We start from the raw sequence: 21,425 nt of genomic DNA on the forward strand, positions 1-21,425 counted from the left end.
TGGTGTGGGGATGGTTCAATGGGAAATCCCATCGGCAAGCGGCAGGAAGAGAGAGTCCTACTGTCAGTGAACAGCGCACCGCCGAGGAACACGAAGCCGGAGAAACGCACCCTGGGTCTCTGGGTTGCTCATCCAGTAACAATACGGGTATACAAGGTTTGCTGTTCAACGAGACATCTATTGAACTTTACTATCCCGTTATCTTTGATTGAATGTTCAAAGCAGACAGCTGCACGTACAACTGGGATTAACTTTAAGAGAAAGCACTCGTTAAACTTTGTGCCTTTACAGATTGGCACTAGTAAATGAGATATGATCATGTTTAATTATGGCTCAAATCTTGACCTTGTCCCAGGTAAAAGTGTTACCAGAGGCCAGTGCATGAACTTGGTTTGAAAGCTGAATTGAGGCTTTCAGAGTGAGCAACGGCGTTAGGCTGCCCCCTAGTGGCACTAAGAGAAAACTCTAATCTCAGTCCAATCTGTCCCTTTCCTCTCTCATCAACCCAAAATGCCCTACCTACACTGTCGGTAAGGTATTTTTGCTGCTGTAATATAAAGTGATATGATTGTCAAATTCAGATTCCAAAGCACTTAATAATATCTTTATTAGTGTCACAAGTAGGCTTACATTAACACTGTAATGAAGTTACTGTGAAAATCCCCTAGAGGGAGAATTCAGAATTTCCAATTCACCTAACAAGCACGCCTTTCGGGACTTGTGGGAGGAAACCGGAGCACCCGGAGGAAACCCACGCAGACACGGGGAGAATGTGCAGACTCCGCACAGACAGTGACCCAAGCCGGGAATCGAACCTGGGACCCTGGAGCTGTAAAGCAACAGTGCTAACCACTGTGCTACCATGCTGAGGAAATTTCCCTATGTTAAAAGCAAGTTAATGAAATGATTATTTTCCAATTATGGCACAGATATTATTGCTTGGGATTATTAGCAGGCAAATGTAGCAGCCTTTTGTCAGCTCTTTCAATGGAAGATGTTAACCTTTAAATATATAAATTAAGACTGGTGTTAAGATACATAGTCACAACCATCACACACCTACTGGTGAATATTGCTGAAGTAATTTCTAGGCTTCTGTCGCCTACACACTGGTATCTTCTGGATTATTTCACTGGAGAGAGTGTCAGAGCATTTTGTTCATGGATTTTGTACTTAACAAGAAGATGAATGTTGTTGCAGGAAATGGGGCATGTGACACTTCAGGCAACGATTGTCAGTACGCAGCCCAGTTAATAGGTACAGTAATAAATACTATGGACATACATGTTGTTGCTATTGCACCTCCCCCACACCGCAAATGTAGAAACACCATTATTTCACTGACAAACTGAAAAATGATAGGCTCAGGATTTTGCTGTGATAGTAACTATGAGGCTATCAATGCTTCGAGTCGCAAAGGAATTGAAGGGGCAAAGGAATTGAAGGGCTTTATGGCACAGATGGAGGGTATAGACCCAGGGAGGTTTATACGGCCGAGGGCGAAGGAGTTTTCTTTTTTTTCTCATGTCCACAAGGTTTACACTCGTGTTGCCTTTTCTGTTCTGAGCAGGGCGCAAATACCGAAGGTGGCGGGGGGACGGAATACGCGGCAATTACAGTGTCGGAACATGCCCTGCATTGGGTGGATTTGCGGGTTGGCGAGGAGAGTGGGCAACGTCCGTTATGGAGACTGGATGTGGGGTTGCTAGCGGATGAAGCGGTCTGCGGGCGGGTGAATAAGCCCATCCAGAACTACTTGGAAACAAATGACACGGGAGAGGAATCTGCAGCGACGGTGTGGGAAGCTCTGAAGGCGGCTGTTAGAGGGGAGCTCATTTCGATTCGGTCCCACAGGGAAAAGGGGGAACGGGTGGAGAGGGAGAGAATAGTGGAGGAGATACTCCGGGTGGACAGGAGATACGCTGAGGCCCCAGACACGGGGCTCTTGAGGGAGTGGCGGAAGTTGCAGGCGGAGTTTGAGTTTTTGACCACAGGGAAAGCAGTGGAACAGTTGAGGAAGGCAATGGGCGGTTTATGATTACGGGGAAAAGGCGAGTAGGTTGTTGGCGCAACAGCTTAGGAAGAGAGAGGCGGCCAGGGAGATTGGTAGAGTGAAGAATAGGGGCGGTAAATGGTCTTGGACCCGGGGGGTGAACGAAGTTTTAAAAGAATTTTACAGTAAATTATATGAGTCGGAGCCCCCGGCTGGGGTGGAGAGGATAAGGCAATTTTTGGATCGGTTGGAGTTTCCGAGGGTGGAGGAGGACCTGGTGGAGGAGCTGGGAGCCCCAATTGAGATTGAGGAAGTTGCCAAGGGGCTGGAGGGCTTGCAGTCGGGCAAAGCTCCGGGACCGGATGGCTACCCGGTGGAATTTTATAAGAAGTTCTCAGGGATATTGAGCCCACTGTTTGTGAGGACGTTTAACGAGGCTAGAGAGAAGGGAATCCTCCCCCCAACAATGTCGCAGGCCTCAATTTCACTTATTCTTAAACGGGAGACAGATCCGGAGCAGTGCGGGTCATGGGGCTTTTCACAGTAACTTCATTGAAGCCTACTTGTGACAATAAGCAATTTTCATTTCATTTCATTTCATATAGGCCGATCTCGCTTTTGAATATGGATGCCAAGTTGTTGGTTAACATATTGGCCACAAGGATAGAAGACTGCGTCCCGGGGGTGATAGGGGAAGATCAGACGGGATTCATTAAGGGCAGGCAACTCAAGGCCAACGTTCGGAGGCTTTTAAATGTTATTATGATGCCTTCAGAAAGTGGAGAGGCGGAGGTGGTGGTGGCGATGGACGCGGAGAAGGCTTTTGATCAGATGGAGTGGGAGTACCTGTGGGAGGTGCTGGGAAGGTTTGGGTTTGGTGAGGGCTTTATTGACTGGGTGCGGTTGCTCTACCAGGCACCGGTAGCGAGCGTACATACGAACCGGCTGGGGTCGGGGTATTTTAAATGACATTGAGGGACGAGGCAAGGGTGCCCTCTCTCCCCGTTACTGTTTGCTCTAGCTATAGAGCCACTGGCCATGGCGCTAAGAGCTTCGAGGAACTGGCAGGGGCTGGTTCGGGGGGGGGGGGGGGGTGGGCAGGGGTGGAGCACCAGGTCTTGCTCTATGCGGACGATTTGCTTTTGTACATTTCGGACCTGCTGGAGGGGATGGGAGAGGTCATGCGGATCTTGGGGGAATTTGGCAGCGTCTCGGGGTATAAATTGAACATGGGGAAGGGCTGGAGGGCAGGCGGAGAGACTGGGAGAGCTGCCGCTTAGAATGGTAGGGAAGAGCTTTCGCTATCTGGGAATCCAGGTGGCTCGGAAATGGGAAGCACTGCATAAGCTTAATCTATCCCGGTTGGTAGAACAAATGGAAGGGGACTTTAAGAGATGGGACATGCTCCCGTTGTCACTGGCGGGGGGGGGGGGGGGGGGGGGGGTACAGACCGTGAGAATGACGGTCCTCCCCAGATTTCTGTTTGTCTTTCAATGCCTCCCCATCTTCATCCCTAAGGCCTTTTTCAAGCGGGTGAACAAGATCATCTCGGGCTTTGTATGGGCGAATAAAACCCCGCGGGTCAATAAAATGTGGTTGGAGCCTAGTCAGGGGGAGGGTGGGTTGGCGCTGCCGAACTTCTGCAACTACTACTGGGCGGCTAACATCGCCATGGTTCGGAAGTGGGTAATGGGGGAGGGGTCGGCATGGGAGCGGCTGGAGGTGGTGTCTTGTTAAGGCACCAGTCTGGGGGCACTGGCAACAGCACCTCTGCTGTTCTCGCCGGCCCGGTACTCCACAAGTCCGGTGGTAGTGGCGGCTCGGAGGATCTGGGGGCAATGGAGGAGATATAAGAAGGTGGAGGGTGCGTCAGTCTGGATCCCGATTTGTAGCAACCACAGGTTTGTGCCGGTTGGATGGCGGGTGCCGGAGTTGGCAGGGGGCAGGAATTAGAAGGATGGGGGATCTATTTATAGATGGGAGCTTTCCCAGCTTGAAGGTGCTGGAAGATAAATTTAAACTGCCGCCAGGGAGTGGTTTTAGGTATTTGCAGGTGCGAGACTTCCTGAGAAAGCAGGTGCCGGCCTTTCCGCTGCCGCCGCCACGGGGGATACAGGATAGGGTAGTGTCCGGTGGGGGAGGGGAAAGTGTTGGATATCTACCAGAAGCTGTTAGAGGCGGATGAAACCCTGGTAGAGGAGCTTAAGGGCAAGTGGGAGGACGAGCTAGGTGGAGAGATGGAGGCAGGTCTATGGGCGGATGCCCTAAGCAGGGTCAATTCCTCCTCGTCATGTGCCAGGCTTAGCCTAATACAATTTAAGGTGGTCCATTGGCCACATATGATGGCGGCGAGAATGAGCCAGTTTTTCGGGGTAGAAGATAGATGTGTGAGGTGCGCGGGGGCCCCAGCAAACCATGTCCACATGTTCTGGGCATGCCCGAAGCTAAGAGGGTTTTGGCAGGGGTTTGCGAAGGCAACGTCCACGGTGCTAGGAACTCGGGTGGTGCCGAGTCCAGAGGTAGCGATCTTTGGAATGTCAGAAGATCCGGGAGCTCAGAGAGTGAAAGAGGCCGACTTCTTGGCCTTTGCCCTCCCTGGTAGCCCGGAGACGGATCTTGTTAATGTGGAGGGACTCGAAACCCCCGAGTGTAGAGACCTGGGTTAGTGACATGGCTGGGTTTCTCAGCCTTGAGAAAATAAAGTTTGCCTTGAGAGGGTCAATGTTAGGGTTCTCCCGGAGGGGGCAGCCGTTCGTCGACTTTCTCGGGGAAAATTAAAATGTCGGCAGAAGCAGCACTCTGAAGGAGGGGGGGGTGGGGGGGGGGGGGGTGGGGGGGGGGCGGATAGGTGTTAGATGGTTGTGGTGTGTGAAGATGGGGTCGGGTGGGGAAATGTTTATTTTACCATGTCAATGTTGTTGCTTTTTGTTATTGTTATAAAAATTTGCAAATACTTTAATAAAAATATTGAAAAAACAAAAAACAAATGCTTTGAGTCAATGGGGAAGCAACTTCTGCTATCTGCACGCATACAGTTAAACACACAAATCCAGGGCCACCCCACCCCCCTATTGCAGTCCTCATCAATTGACTTGGCACTGGAATCACTACAGCGGCACAACCCCGATTGACTTGGCTACCAGTTCCACATGGAGAACTGCTGAATAATTTGGGTTTCTGCATTCAGGGGCAAGTGAGTATTTTACAGCATAATCAGCGGTAGTTACTGCTGAGCGATGTCTCGGGACTTAAACACTGGTGACAAGATTTGTCGAAGCTCTTTGCCTTCCACCTCATCAGGACAAATACAAGAATTCCAAATTTCAAACAATCACAGCCACTTATACTATAGGATAAAAGGGGGCTGAATGCCTGGCTACTTGATTCTGATTGGCTGAGGTGTTGCTATGAAGAAAGCAACAAGGAACTAACTATAGGCTCCCGCAGCTCTAAGGCAATTCAATAAAGGTGCAAGGCTGGACCATATTCCTTTTTGTTTTGCAGAGAATGGGTCCCATCTGAGTATGAATGTCGGTCACTTCTAGCAAACGTAAACGAACCACATTATGCACTTGACTGATCATCTTAAATTGGTTGTTTGTGCAGTTATTAGCGCACTCAGGATTGTTCAGCAAGTGCTGCCCAATCGCAGAGTCACATCTAACAGTAGACATTTTTTTTGGTTTTGCAAGCACAGCTGGTGGTGTGTGGTTTGTACTCTGCTTATTATCCACAGCTGAAGGAACATGTTATTTGATTGGATCAACCAATCTTTGGGATATAGGGCCCATGTAGCAGACATCACACTGGCACCAAAATCCATACATAATTTTGCTCAATTGTGAAGTAGGCAGAATGTCCTTTGGACTGGTGATAGTATCCTGTTAGTGGAAAATAGGACTCGCGTGATTGCTACACAGAAGCAGCATGAAATGTCTTGCATAAACTGTTGTTTAAATGTTTGAGATACTCTACCTTTCCAGGGTAATTTGAGGTAGACAAGACACTTTTCAGTCTCCAAATTATTATTTTCTACCAATAGGACTCTGCCTTGTAGATGGTGGACAGGCTTTGGCGAGTCAGGAGGTGAGTTATTCGTCACAGAATTCCCAGCCTCTGACCTGCTCTTGTAGCCACAGTATTTATATGGCTGGTCCAGTTTAGTTTCTAGTCAATGGCAACCCCCAGCCGAGGCTGGTTTAGCACAGGGCTAAATCGCTGGCTTTGAAAGCAGACCAAGGCAAGCCAGCAGCACGGTTCAATTCCCGTACCAGCCTCCCCGAACAGGCGCCGGAATGTGGTGACTAGGGGCTTTTCACAGTAACCTCATTTGAAGCCTACTTGTGACAATAAGCGATTTTCATTTCATTTTTCATTTCATGTTGATGGAGTGAGATTTAGCGATGACAATGCCACGGACTGTTAGATTCCCTCTTGTTGGCGATGGCCATTGCCTACGTGTGGTGCAAATGTTGCTTACCATTTATCAGCCAAGCCTGAATGTTGTCCAGGTCTTCGCTGCAAATGGACATGGACTGTTTCAGTGTCTGAGGAGTCGCGAATGGTGCCGAACATTGTGCAGTCATCCGCAAACATCCCCACTTCTGACCTCATGATGGAAGGAAGGGCATTAATGAAGCAGCTGAAGATGATTGGACCTAAGACACTCCCCTGAGGAACTCCTAATGAGATGTTCTGGGACTGAGATGCTGAACCTCCTACACCCACACGTACCTTCCTTCATGCTGGGTATGACTCCAGCCAGTGGAGAGTTTTCACCCTGATTTCCATTGACCCCAGTGTTGCCAGGACTCCTTGATAGCACACTTGGTTAAATGCTGCCTTGATGTCAAGGGCAGTCACTCTCACCTCTGGAAGTTAGCTCTTTTGTCCTCGTTTGGACAAAAGCTGCAGTGAGGAAATGAAGACCCTGGCAGAATGCAAACTGAACATTGGTGAGCAGGTTGTTGCTGTGTAATTGCTGCTTGATAGCACTGCTAATGATTCATTCCATCTTTTTGCTGATGATTGGAAAGTAGCCTGATTTGGAAGGGGGGGGGGGGGGCAGATGTAATTAGTTAGTTTAGATTTCTCTTGCTTTTTGTGGACTGCTGGGAAAATGTCAGTGTTGTAGCTGTGCTGGAACAGCTTGGCTAGGGGCGTGAAAGCCCAAGTCTTCAGTACTATTGCCGGAATATTATCCGGGCCTATAGCCTTTGCAGTGTCCAGTGTCTTCAGCTGTTTCTTTTTTAAAAATAATTTTAGTGTACCCAATTATTTTTCTTCCAATTAGGGGGCAATTTAGCGCGGCCAGTCCACCTACCCTGCACATCTTTGGGTCGTGGGGGCGAAACCCACGCAGACACGGGGAGAATGTGCAAACTCCACACGGACAGTGACCCAGGGCCCGGATTCGAACCCGGGTCCTCAGCGTCGTAGTCCCAGTGCTAACCACTGCGCCACGTGCCGCCCTTCGTCAGCCATTTCTTGATGTCACGTGGAGTGAATTAAGTTGGCTGAAGATTGGGATCCGTGATGCAGGTTGTGGAAGCGCTTATTTTAAAAGCTTTTTTTATCCCTTTCGCAAAATTACCAAGCCCGATGCACAGAGTAATCCCGCTCTTCGCCTGCTCCAGAAACCAACTCAAATTCAAATTGAATCCAATTCATTGCTCCCACAAGAGCGATCTACTCGATCCAAGCTGACAGGAGCAGGCATTGCACCTCCAGAGGTGAGAGTGACTGCCCTTCACATCAAGGTAACATCTGACCAAGAGCAGAATCAAGGAGTCCTGGCAAAACTGGGGTCAATGGGCTTGAGAAGTGGTTGTGGAAGTGCGTAGCTCCCTCTAAAACATGCCAACTCAGCTGATTGGCACGCAAGTAGTCCTGTGTTGTGGTTTCTCCAGTTTGACACCTCATTTGTAGGTGTTGCTCCAGTCAGGCTCTCCTGCTAACCTGGCCAGCAATGGCCACATTCTGTGAATTAATTTTTTCAATCTGTAGTTTACCTTGGGAACTGTAAGGATAAGAGGGCAATTAAAAGGAACTTTTTGTAGAGTCAAAGGGTGTTTGGTTGCTCACTCGCCCCAGGGTCATAAGGCTCTGGGTTCAAGTCCTAGTCCAGGTTTTCACCAATCAAAGCTAACATTCCAGTGCCGTTTGACACACTGCTCACCTTTGTTCTGCTGTTCACACATTCTAATCTCTTTAGGAGCCACTATCTGCACCTTTCTTAGCCGTAACCATTTACATTCCTTTTGTCTTTCTGTCCACGACATCTTTGTCAATCTCGCCCTCTCGCTGCCCCCTATCCAACCCCACCGCTCCACGCCCCCCTTCTACAACAGTATAAATCTGACCCTATTTCCAGTTCGCTCCAGATTTGACAAAGAGGCATCCAGACTGGAAACGTTCGCTCCCTCCTCTCTCCACAGATGCTGTCAGACCTGCTGCCAATGTCCAGCATTTTCAGTACAGTGCTGAGGGATAACAGTACAGTACTGAGGGAGCCCTGCATTGTCAGTGATGCTGCCTTCAGGATGAGATGCTAAAGCGAGGCGTCCTCTGTGTGGAGCAGGGGAGTTATCACAGGATCATAGAATTTACAGTGCAGAAGGAGGCCATTCAGCCCATCGAGTATGCACCAGCTCTTGGAAGGAGCACCCTACTTAAGCCCACACCTCCACCCTATCCCTGTAACCCCACCTAACCTAAGGACAATTTATCACGGCCAATCAACCTAACCCTGCACATCTTTGGACTGTGGGAGGAAACCGGAGCACCCGGAGGAAACCCACGCACACACGGGGAGAACGTGCAGACTCCGCACAGTCAGTGACCCAAGCCGGGAATCGAACCTGGGACCCTGGAGCTGTGAGGCGACTGTGCTAATCACTATGCTACCGTGCTGCCCCGATGTTCGTCCCTCAATCAACATTAGGTTGATTATCAGATCATTGTTACATTGCTGTGTGCGGCATCTTGCTGTGCGCAAACTGGCTGCTGTCTCCTACTTTGCAAGAGTGACTATATGTCCAAAACGTCGGTCATTGACTGTTAAAGGGGGCTTTGAGATATCCCGGATAATTGTTTTATAAATGCTCTCCTTTCTTTTCCTCTAAAACCCCCCCAGCTTTCTGGAGTGTAAATCTCTTGTGTTTTCAGTGGTGAAGTTGGATATGCAAATAAGATTAAAATTTTATATGATTTTAAATCTGTGCCAGCTTCTGAATTGCTTTCCAATGCACTGGCAGATTAAGCCTTAACTGTTCTGAAGTTGAAACACTGCAATTAGTGTACCATTTAGGTTCATTATAGTGGGAACATTACAAGTATTACTGCTATTGTTAAGTTGCTTGGTGTTCAGAACGCTCCTGAATTGATTGCTGCGCGGTCGGGAAGAACAAATTGCCAGGAGAACGTTATTCTCATTCAGGATTTACAGGTTGCCTTTAGGGACCTGCAAACTGCACGGTCAATGAAACATTGCCAATTGTAATTTCTCCGTATGAGCCCAGAGAGGGGGAACGCACTTCGCCACGCAGCTGACGGCCAGCATCACCTCCAGATCACTTAGAAAGCTATCACGGAACTGTGAAGGAATCATTTGGGGACACCGCTGGTGAGGCCACAGCTGGAACACCTGCGCAGTTCTGGTCGCCACACTGTAGGAAGGATGTGGTTGCACTGGAGAGGGTGCAGAGGAGATTCACCAGGGTGTTGCCTGGAGCTCGAGTGTTTCAGCTATGAGGAGAGGCTGGCGTGGTTGTTTCCCTTGGAGCAGAGGACAAAGCGGGGGGACCGGATCGAGGTGCACAAAAATTATGAGGGACATTGTCAGGGTGGATAGGAAGGAACCTTTCCCCTCAGTAGAGGGGTCAAGAATAATTATCTTTATAATAATAAAACCAGGGAGCGTAGAATTAAGGTAAGGGTAGGAGGTATAGAGGCGGTTTGAGAAAAAGCTTTTTCACCCAGAGGGGGGAGTCTGTAACTCACTGCCTGAGAGGGTGGGAGAGGTGGGAACCCATAGAACATTAAAGAAGCATTTGATTAGCACTTGAAATGCCACAGCGCACAAGGTTACGGACCACAAACAGAAAATGGGATGAGAATAGATAGGTGCTTGACGGTCAGCACAGACACGATGCGCCGAAGGGCTTCCTTTTGTGCTGTAAAAACTCTCTGACTCCATGACCTTTTCACAGAGTCACTGATGGATCTTTGCAACAGGAAGGGCAATGGACAGTGGAAACATTTCTTTGGGATGGTGTTGCAACCTTGGGACACAATGATACACACTGAACATAGTCACGTCAATCGTGTCATAATGTTTGCAACACCTCATAAAAATTTCCCAACTGTTAATCATTAAAGACATGCGAAATGTAAAACAATCAACCAAAAGATTGTTTAATGTTGACATTTAGCAATAGATGTAATCATGTATTTCCAAACCTACATTTCATTGTTTAAGAGAACCAGTTAACCCGGGTTTTTGTGGGATTACCGTCTCATACATTTCCATAATTTAAAAATAAATAAATTTAGGGTACCCGATTATCTTTTTCCAATTTAGCGTGGCCAATCCACCTACCCTGCGCATCTTTGGGTTGTGGGGGTGAGACTCATGCAGATACGGGAAGAATGTGCAAACTCCACACGGAAAGTGACCCGGGGCCGGGATTGAACCCGGGGCCTCGGCGCCATAGGCAGCAGTGCCAACCCACTGCGCCACCGTGCTGCCCTCCATTTCCATAATTTAGCAGAGAATTATATCTCTGCATTAGCGAATGCCCTTCCTGTGGCAATTTGCTCATGGATTCAGTGTATTCTCATTTCGGGCAGATGTCGCACACAGACTGAATCTTTATGCTCACATGATAATTTACAACTAACCGTTACTACAAAGCATTGATGTAAATGGCTAATGCTACAAATATAATATGGTGTAAAATGTGTAATCTTTTCTGGCACAATCTTAGGAGCTCAGGAAAGAGAGGAGGTCATTTAACCCCTCGAGCGTGTTCCACTATTCAATTAGATCCCGGACGACATGTACTTCGAGTCCATCTTCCCCGCACGCCCACCCGTCCCTCACCCCACTTATTTCCACCTCTCTTGACGTCCCAACTCAGAAAAAAAAAAATCTATTTTGTTTTATTATGATTTCAACGTTGCAGATTGCCTTCAGAGGGAACACATACGGGATTATCTGGTTACTCCTGCCGGCTGGCTCTCCTGGTCCAGCCTTCCCGCACGGGGATCCACGGTGGCGGGATGGGTAAGCCACATGAAATGGCGTAGACATCGGCGGGACTGTAAGATCCCGCCGGCAGCCAATGGAGAGCTGCTTCCCCTGCTGGTGGGGCGGGAGAGGGGGGGGGGGGGGGGGCGACATTATGGTCTGGACCATAACGTTTGTCTGAATAAATCGGGAATTATCCAGGTCCGTTAACATTTGTATGACTGATATCAGAAGAAATATATGTAATCCGTGATAACTATTGAACCAAGTTTCTGCTACAGTATTCAGTTACCAACTTTTATGCAAAGTCTTAAAATACTTTACGCTGTTAATTTTTGATGGCGTTTGGTGTACAGATGCAACATTCATTCAGCAGCCCTATTAATCTGTGTTTAATTATATTAACAGAGGAAGGATTGCCAACCCTATTTGGAATAATGCTGTGGAATTTTTAACTTCTATCTGGACAGGTGGAAAACTTTCAGGGGTTGTGTTTTCTCGTGGGCTTTGCATCCCCGGATTTGGAACCAACCTTGCGGGCCCGTGCCTGCAGTTCTTAGGAGCCAGTCCGGGGGGAGCTATTTCCAGAAGGTGGCCTCGCACCTCCTGAGATCGACAGCCAATCAAGGTCAGAGGGCAGGCCTGTAATACCTCCCTGACCCTGTCAGGGGCAACCTCAAAATGAAGGTCAAATGGGGTCAGATTAGAAGGACAAGCAGCAACCCCCCTGCTGGCTACAGCAGCTACACCTGGGCTGCGGATTCAGCTTTCTGGGTGGTTGGCGACCCCCTCTTTGGGGGAGGGAGCCTCCGTCCATGTCAGGAACCGCCAGCTTGGGGCAAAATGCTGATCAGCAGTTCAAATGATCACGGAAGCACAGTGGTTAGCACGTTTGCTTCACAGCTCCAGGGTCCCAGGTTCGATTCCCGGCTTGGGTCACTGTCTGTGCGGACTCTGCATGTTCCCCCCGTGTCTGCGTGGGTTTCCTCCGGGTGCTCCGGTTTCCTCCCACAAGTCCTGAAAGACGTGCTTGTTAGGTGAATTGGACATTCTGAATTCTCCCTCTGTGTACCCCAACAGGAGCTGGAGTGTGTCAACTGGGGGATTTTCACAGTAACTTCATTGCAGTGTTAATGTAAACCTACTTGTGACACTAATACAGATAATTATTATTATTAAGTGGGGCCTAGATATGTAGAAAATTCCCAGGCAGCAGGAATGCATCGGGGAGCTATCCCAGTGTGGCTCCCCATTATTTTCCCAGTCCCCTCGCTTCCGCTCCCACCACCACAGGACTGGGAAGGTTCTGCTGTGGATTCCACACTGCCTGTAAATAGGTTTGGAACATCTTTTTTTACTAATCCTTCATGGGCTGTGGGCATTGCTGGCAAGGCCAACATTTGTTGCCCATCTCTAATTGCCCGTGAACTGAGTGGTTTGCTGAGCCATTTCAGAAGGAAGTTAATCATAGAATTTACAGTGCAGAAGGAGGCCATTCGGCCCCTCGAGTCTGCACCGGCTCTTGGAAAGAGCACCCTACCCAAGGTCAACACCTCCATCCTATCCCCATAACCCAGTAACCCCACCCAACACTAAGGGCAATTTTGGACACTAAGGGCAATTTAGCATGGCCAATCCACCTAACCTGCACATCTTTGGGCTGTGGGAGGAAACCGGTGCACCCGGAGGAAACCCACGTAGACACGGGGAGAACGTGCAGACTCCGCGCAGACAGTGACCCAAGCCGGAATCGAACCTGGGACCCTGGAGCTGTGAAGCAATTGTGCTATCCACAATGCTATCGTGCTGCCCTCAACCGCATCGCTATGTGGGTCTGGAGCCACATGTAGGCCAGACCGGGTAAGGACGGCAGATTTCCTTCCCCTGAAGGACATTAGTGAACCAGATGGGTTTTTACAGTTGGGTCGAATGGCCCGATGCCGTGTTGTAAAATTCTATGTAACCTCTGAGCAACAGACATATTGTAACTGAAGCAGCCGACGCAAGGACAGAGGTACTCACTCTGAGGGAATCTGGGAGGGTTGTCATTGACATCGGTGAGGGTGATGTTGACAGTTGTTGTCCCGGATAATCCTCCCATTTGTCCACCCATGTCCTTCGCTTGAACAACCACTTGGTATCCATCCTTAACCTCTCGGTCCATGTTTGATAATGCTGTCCTGATGATGCCTGGGGGGGGGAAGGGTATAAAACAGATTTAATTATTTATTGCACTTTTCGGAGTGACCTGCAAGGGGCAGCAGTTCCACCTTTGGAATCTGTTTCGGCAAAGGACAGATTAGCAACAGTGCACCAGACACAGAGAGTTGATTCACTTCACCTCAGGGTGAACCTCCTCTGGGATCCACCTTGAGAATTGACACAACAGTGACCAAAGATATGTGGGGTTTAAAGCCCGGCTTTTTAATAAATTCTGTTTCTTTTTTAAAGAGAGACCTACATTTGTATGCTGCTTTTCACAACCACCAGATGTCTCAGTTGCAGCCAACAAAATACGTTCTGACGTGAAGTCGCTGTGCAAATGTAAAAAGTGCAGCGGTCACTTTGCGCACAGCAAGCTCCCACAAACAGCAATGTGATAACTGTGGTGTTCTTTGTGTTGCTTATTTAGGATGGTTGGCGTAGTGCCCACAAAGACCACAGAGCAGCTTTTAACTTAAACAAAGCTATGATTTTATTTACACTACTAAACTGGGTTTCGTCACTTAGTCCTTTTAGAATACAGGATTGATCAATAACATCCAACTACACTCACCTACTGCTAATCTCACTAACTGGTATAAACTGTAATCTAACCTTCTCACACTAACTGCTCAGATGACCTTCACTAGCTGTCTCCTGCTTACACTCCTCCCCTAAGGTCTAGCATCACTGCTTTATATCGCAGTATCTGCAGCTCCCTCTAGTGACTAATCATGGTACAACATTAACCCGTGAAATGCTGATAGTTAAGATAATACCACACTAACGACCAGGTAATCCGTTCCGGTGATGTTGACCGAGGGCTCAGGACACCAGGAATAGCTCCCCTGCTCGTCATCAGGAGTGTTGCCATAGGACCTGTTACATCCAGCCAGGCAGGCACATGGGGGGTCTTGGTTTGAATATCCCATCTAAAATTCAGCAGCTCCGGTCGAACGTCAGCCTTGATTTTTGTGTTCAAACCGCAGAATGGAACCTGAACCCAGAATCCTGTCAGTCAGAATCAAGGGCTCGACCCACAAAGCCAAGGGTGACATCTTTCAAGTTTTTACTTTTGTGACAATCAGAAAACAAGTTGTATCTGGTGAATATACATCAAAACATTGGACAAGAGAGCTGGTGAAGATATGTTGGGTTGAATTGCGAACTGACTATATTCCTCACTTCATTTACTCAAACAGTCCCTCAAACAGCTGGCTTGTAATTCAGAACAATGCCAGCAGCGCGGGTTCAATTCCCGTACCAGCCTCCCCGAACAGTTGCTGGAATGTGGCGACCAGGGGCTTTTCACAGTAACTTCATTGAAGCCTACTTGTGACAATAGGTTATTATCATCATTAGTTCCAACATAGTCCTGCTTTGCAGTTAGTTTCCTCGACTGAAAAACAATCTAATCCTTGCTTCTATTAAAGAAAAGCAGTAAAGTAGAAGATTTATCAAGTCAACAAGTTTCTCTTTTCTTGGTCAAAACATTTTGAATCATTACCTAAATTTGGCATTAAGAGCTAGATTTCTCTCTTGCTGTTGGCGCTGGGCGTCTTCCCACCTATTGCTTTGACTTGACTGTAACTCTTTGCCCAGTGGCTGGACTCACTGATGCACAGGGCAGATAGCAGAGAGGAATCCTGATCTCCAAGGGGGAGCCCGCTGTGCCCCTGGTGGGAGATTCTGGCAATGCCCCTGTACCAGAAGAAGCAGCAAGGACTTGAAGAGGGCAGAGGTGTTCCGAGAAAGAAAGGGCCAATTTGTCAAAAAAGTGTTTGAAGCAGAAAGTCTGTTGGCTTTCAGATGGAGTGAGAGAAGGAGACCGGTCAGCATATATCCTCCAGACAACATCTTTGGGTGCTTACTAACCACTGGCCTTGACATTACCGCTTTGCTTTTACCCAGTGGTGCCGAGGGTTGACGTCGATAATGGGGGAAATGGCCAAGACTGGGAATCACGGGGCTCACCCTAGCTCCACCTTCTAGAAACTTCTAGCACTTTCTGTGGTGTCTGCTTACTACCTCTGAATCAACACCCAGGCTTAGCCGATCAAACACAGTGAACTTAGATCAGAAAATGTTGAAAGTTCAGAGCTGGAATAAGCAAGGTGCAGACATCTTTGATTGCAGACATATTATAAAACACTCTTTCAGATAGCGTGTTCCAGATCCTGCTTAGAGATGAAGCCGGATGAGGAAGGGGGAGCAGTTTATGGCGACACTTGGTAGAGGAGCACATAAACCCAGGGATTAACTTTAAGAGATTCATCATGAATCCACCAGTAAGGCAAATGCACAACTTGCTGCTCACCGCTCTACAACCCAGGATGTGATGATCACTGTTGCGTACCTGTCCTTGCTTCCACTGAGAAGTACGGCTGACCCTGCAGGATGCTGTAAACCACTCGAGCACTATTTCCATATGTGGGGTCATCGGCGTCACTGGCTGTGAGCTGTATGACGGATGTACCTGTGTAGAGATGAGACACAATCACGGCTCTGTCACGTTGGAAGTAGAAGGGTTTGCACAGTGGGTCAGCTCTCAGCTTCGCAAACTGATAGAAACTCAATGGGGGTAACTTTGTCTTTGGGCAGCAGTGTCAAGTGGGTAATCGCGAATTCGCTGTCCGTTTTACATCTCCCTCCATTTTTATTTCCATTAGCGACATCATCGCACAGCATCAAAATAACCCCCGTCCTGGGGGGTCTGCTCTTACTGGAAAAACTGCAACTTTTGAAGAAAACTGCTGGTGGCTTAAAGGACCCATTGAGTTAGAATACATTAAAAGATAAAAAATATAAAGCCCAAAAGGAAGTCCAGGCCAAATGAACTATCTTATCTACTGCCACCTTACAACTCTTGGTTTGCAGTTTGGGAAATTATTGCACCTCAAGTGCCTGTCTGTTAGGAAAACAGAGGTAGTTTTAAGGGATTTATATTTGTATTGGTAAACATAAGAAATAAGGTATAGTTTAAATTTGAGGTTAATTTAATGCTTCTGTGCCTGGAAAGGTAAAACCTATAGTTCGATTCATGCTGGACAAAGGCGTTTGTGTGGGCGTTGGTTTCAATTCCAACTGTGTCTCTATTGTGGCGTGAGGGTAAGCATGTGGGGGTTGCTTATCAACAAGAGGCCATTTTAAGGATAAATTAGCTTTTACGTTTTAACTTCAGCTGAATTTGTGGGCAGTTGCAGACAGAACGTCAGGAAGTGAACATCTCACAATTAGGCCAGAAAAAAGAATGGAAAAGATGGGAGCTGCAAAGTGGCAAGTTTCCTAAAGTACAGGTTACAGTTCAGATAACTCGGGTATTGGGGCAGAAAGAGTGTTTAAGACCGCTGGATTTAAGGAATAGAGACCATGGTATTGTTCAGACGAATTCAAGGAAGAGTAAACAAGGTGTTCTGAGTTAAAGTGACAATCACAGTAACTAGAGTTAAAGTGGCATGGCAGACTTTAGAGGTACATGAAGTGTCTGATGTCATTTTAATACAGTATGGGAATTAAGAGTTAAAGCAATTGTGAATTACCTTTTACGTTTTAGCTTCAGCTGAATTTGTGGGCAGTTGCAGACAGGACGTCAGGAAGTGAACATCTCTCAATTATGCCAGAAAAAAGATTGGAAAAGATTGGAGCTGCAAAGTGGCACGTTTCCTAAAGTACAAGTTACAGTCCAGATAACTCGGGTATTGGGGCAGAAAGAGGCGGGGCGGGATTCACGCTGTCTCCCGGGGATTCTCTGACCCAGCGGGGGGTCGGAGAATCCCGCCCAAGTTTTAATGCACATTTTTGGGAGTGGAGTTTGGAAACTCTCACGTGACAATCATCTGCCGAGATCCTGATACGACATCGACAGACATTCTCTTGGGGTTCAGAGTGGAGTGTGTATTTGCCCACAGTCACCCTGTCTGCTTAAAAGGGACTTTGTGTCAATGAAACTATTGTAGATTAGGATGTATTTTGTAATCTGTGTTAATCCTAAAACCTGTGTGTAATTGTTAAGCTAAGGGGGGTGTGGGGGAGTAAAGGTGCATTGTATCATGATCCAATTTTTTCATGTTCAATAAAAAAATTCTTGTTGTTAAAGCTAATTAGCGTTCCTGTGACTCTGTTCCTTAACATTTCCTGAAAAAAAATGAAAGTTATTTTTTGTTGAGCCAAGGTTCCATTCTGAGATCTTCCCATCCATTTGTGACACTAGCTGGGATCGTAACATGTCCAAGTTTGTTTTTAACTGTGATAAGGGTTTCTGCCTCGCACACCCTTTCAGGCAGTGAATTCCAGACTGTCACCACCTGCTGGGTGAAAACATTACTCCTCAACTCTCCTCGAATCCTTCCAACAATTGCTTCAAATTTAAGGCCTCAGGTATTGACCTCTCTGCTCAGGGAAATAGATCCTTCCGGTACTATCTCGAGTCCTCAATTCTTTTATACACTTCAATTCAATCTCTCCTCAACCTCCTCTTTTCCAAAGAAGGCAACCCCATTATTACTAATCTTTCCTAATTGCTAAAATTCTCCATTCTTGTAAACCTTCCCAGTAACCTCTGTAAGAAATCACTGTCTAATAACTTCATCAACTCTTAAGAAATTTATGGAATATTGTAGAAAGAGATCTCTCTCTCTCTCTCTCTCTCCATCGCTCTCTCTCTCTCGCTCTCTCTCACTCTCACACACACTCTCTCTCACATGAGGAAAGCCTCCATGACAGCTTCCAGGCTGAAAAACAGGGCAGGCATGTTATCTCTGTCATTCCGGACATGTCTACATCACAGGCCCTTCAATAAGACATTTCCAGGCCTGATACCTTTGGATTCCATGACCCATCTGTACCTTGAATCCCAGAGAAGACACCTGGGTAGCAAGGCCACCATGTTTTATTGCTTTATCATAGAATCGTAGAATCCCTAAAGTGCAGAAGGAGGCTATTCGGCCCATCGAGTCTGCGTCGGTCCTCTGAAAGAGCAGTCCACCCTATCTCAACAACCTCTTAACCTAATCTACACATCTCTGGACACCAAGGGGCAATTGATCATGACCAACCCACTTAACCTGCACATCTTTGGACTGTGGGAGGAAACCGGATCACCCGGTTGTTAGTGCAGCTATAAGCGCACTCAGGCATGTTTAAATAATAAATAAATCATCTTCATTATTGTCACAAGTAGGCTTACATTAACGCTACAATGAAGTTACTGTGAAATCCCCTAGTCGCCACACTGTTCAGGTACACGGAGGGAGAATTCAGAATGCCCAATTCACCTAACAAGCACGTCTTTCGGGACTTGTGGGAGGAAACCGGAGCACCCGGAAGAAAACCCACGCAGACACGGGGAGAACGTGCAGACTCCACACAGACAGTGACCCGATGCCGGAATGGAACCAGGGTCCCTGGCACTGTGAGGTAGCAGTGCTAACCCCTGTGCCACCGTGCCGCCCCTTTAGTTAGACGTTGGCATTGAACGTTTACAAGCTGCTCCTTGGAATCAGGAATTATGGGATTTTGACTTGGCTTGGGTAGGCTGATGGGTATGTGACGCATCTTGTAATTGGAGAGGTCAAATTTTAGCAAGGCAATGATTGGATTAGGCCGGGCTCCGCTGTGTATGAAAGCATTTCCTGAGTGCTTAAGGTGAAGCAGCGTTTATCCAGCTATTTGGGATCATCACGGGCCCCCCACCTGGAAGGCTGGACTGGCAGAGGCGCCGACATGTCACATTGACAGAAGTCAGTGCCCAGGACACGGCCACCGGGGGGGGGTAATCACGTGGCGATTGCGTTTCTACCCTTCGCGCAAGAGTAATGATGTTGCTGCTTTGATTCCGCTACTCAGGCATTAACATGTGTAAAGTCTTTGAATAAAATATAATCACGATCAACAATGGGAATGTCGGTTGGAGTCATTTCACAGATTGAGAGTGAAGGGGTTAATTGTCTCCGACCCCTAATTAGGAAGGAGCCTCTGATTTCCTTTGTAACAAATGGAAATGATTATTTGTTCAGAGGAAAGATGTAATTTTAGATTCTTTCTGGCTGTTTTCCTTTGCCCAGCTGATGGGTGGTAAATGATATCATTTGAAATGTATCGATGCTGAACAATTTGAAATTTATTTTACTGCATGTGCCAGCAGACACAAGCTGTACTTATTATACCTCCGGTTTATTAATATTGTTGATGATGTTGTGTTGTAATTTTCATGGCGTGGATATTAAGCTTGCTTAAATAAAAAACAGAAAGATCTAGAAATCATAATATCATAAGAAATAGGAGCAAGAGTAAGCCATTCGGCCCATCGAGGTTGATACGCCATTTAATAAGATCATGGATGATCCGATTGTACCCTTAACTCCACTTTCTGTCTGTCACTGCCTGTCCTCCGTAACACTTAACTCCCTTTGCCAATCAAAAACCTGTCTTAACTGAGCCTTGAATTCAATGTATTCAATGTCCCAGCCTCCACTGCTCTCTTGTGGAACACTCAACACTAATCAGCCTCTGAGAGAATAATAATAATAATAATAATCGCTTATTGTCACAAGCAGGCTGCAATGAATTTACTGCGAAAAGCCCCTAGTCGCCACATTCCGGCGCCTGCTCGGGGAGGCCGGTACGGGAATTTAACGCGCGCTGCTGGCCTTGTTCTGCATTACAAGCCAGCTGTTCAGCCCAATGTGCTAAACCAGCCCCTTCTCATCTGCGTATTAAATGGGTGACTCCTTATTCTGAAACTGTCCCCCCAGTTCTGGGTTCGCCCCACGAGAGGAAACAATCTCAGTATCTCCCCTGTCAAGGCCCATCAGGATCTTCTAGGTTTCACTAAAAACCCCTCCCATTCTTCTGAACTCCAATGAACATAGGCCCACCTGTTCAATGTTTCCTCGTAAGACAACAGGGGTGACACGATGGCATAGTGGTTAGCACTGCTGCCTCATAGTGTACTGGGTTCAATTCCGACCTTGGGTCACTGGCTGTGCGGAGTCTGCACGTTCTCCCCGTGTCTGCGTGGGTTTCCTCCGGGTGCTCCGGTTTCCTCCCACAGTCCAAAGAGGTGCAGGTTAGGTGGATTGGCCATGATAAATTGTCCCTTAGTGTCCAAAGGTTAGGTGGGGTTATGGGTTTATGGGGGAATGGGTATAGGTAGGGTGCTCGTTTAGAGGGTCGAATGGTCTCCTTCTGCACTGTAGGGATTCTAGGATTCTATGAACTCCGTGGGGGCGATTCTCCAATATGGAGCCCAAGTGTTCGCGCAGTCGTGAACGCCGTCGCGTTTCACGACAGCGCGAACCGGGCCCGGGTACGACCGATTCTGGCCCCCATAGGAGGCCAGCACGGCACTGGAGTGGTTCACACCGCTCCAGCCTCCTTTTGCACCGCCAAATGGGCTCCTCGCCAACCTGCGCATGCGCGGGGGACTTCCTCAGCGCGCCGGCCCCGACTCAACATGGCGTCGGTGTTCAGGGGCCAGCGCGACAGAAAGTAGGCCCGGGGAGGGGGAGAGGCCAGCCCGCCGATCGGTGGGCCCTGACCGCGGGCCAGACCCCATCGGAGGCCCCCCCAGGCGAAGGGGCCGCCCCTCCCCCCTCCCCAGGCCACCCCCTGACCCTTCGCGCAGACTTCCCGCCGACAGCGACCAGGGGTGAACGGCGCCGGTGGGACTCTGCCGTATCCGCGTGGCCGCTTGGCCCATCCGGAATGCAGAATCGGCGGCTCCGCCGATTCCAGTGACCGGCGCCGTGCCAAACGCGCCGGCGCAAATGCCGCCGATTCTCCGCACCTCGGTGAATCGCGCGCCGGTGTTGGGGCGTCGGGGCGCGGTTGCGGCGATTCTCCAGCCCGGCGCGGGACTCGGAGAATCGCTCCCCCTTATTCCCGGGAATCAGCCCAGTGAACCTTCTCTGAATTCCGTCCGATGACAGTAAAGAGACCAAACGTGGACAAACTGCTGCTGATGCAGCCTCACCATTGCCC

The 21,425-nt window shown here is 48.2% G+C and overlaps 1 protein-coding gene across 4 annotated transcripts in view; it reads right to left on the reverse strand.

Annotated features, from left to right (window-relative positions):
- Positions 1-21,425, reverse strand: part of LOC140425622 (cadherin-20-like) — a 200,865-nt gene that overhangs the window by 30,630 nt on the left and 148,810 nt on the right. For all 4 annotated transcript variants that reach the window (XM_072510126.1, XM_072510125.1, XM_072510124.1 and 1 more), the window contains 2 exons: positions 15,802-15,921; positions 13,266-13,433 (listed from right to left, as the gene is read on the reverse strand). In XM_072510126.1, the coding sequence (XP_072366227.1) occupies positions 13,266-13,433; positions 15,802-15,921 (288 nt within the window). The remainder of the gene's footprint in view (positions 1-13,265; positions 13,434-15,801; positions 15,922-21,425) is intronic.

Source organism: Scyliorhinus torazame, chromosome 6 (assembly GCF_047496885.1).
Source record: "Scyliorhinus torazame isolate Kashiwa2021f chromosome 6, sScyTor2.1, whole genome shotgun sequence".
Classification (NCBI taxonomy): domain Eukaryota; kingdom Metazoa; phylum Chordata; class Chondrichthyes; order Carcharhiniformes; family Scyliorhinidae; genus Scyliorhinus; species Scyliorhinus torazame.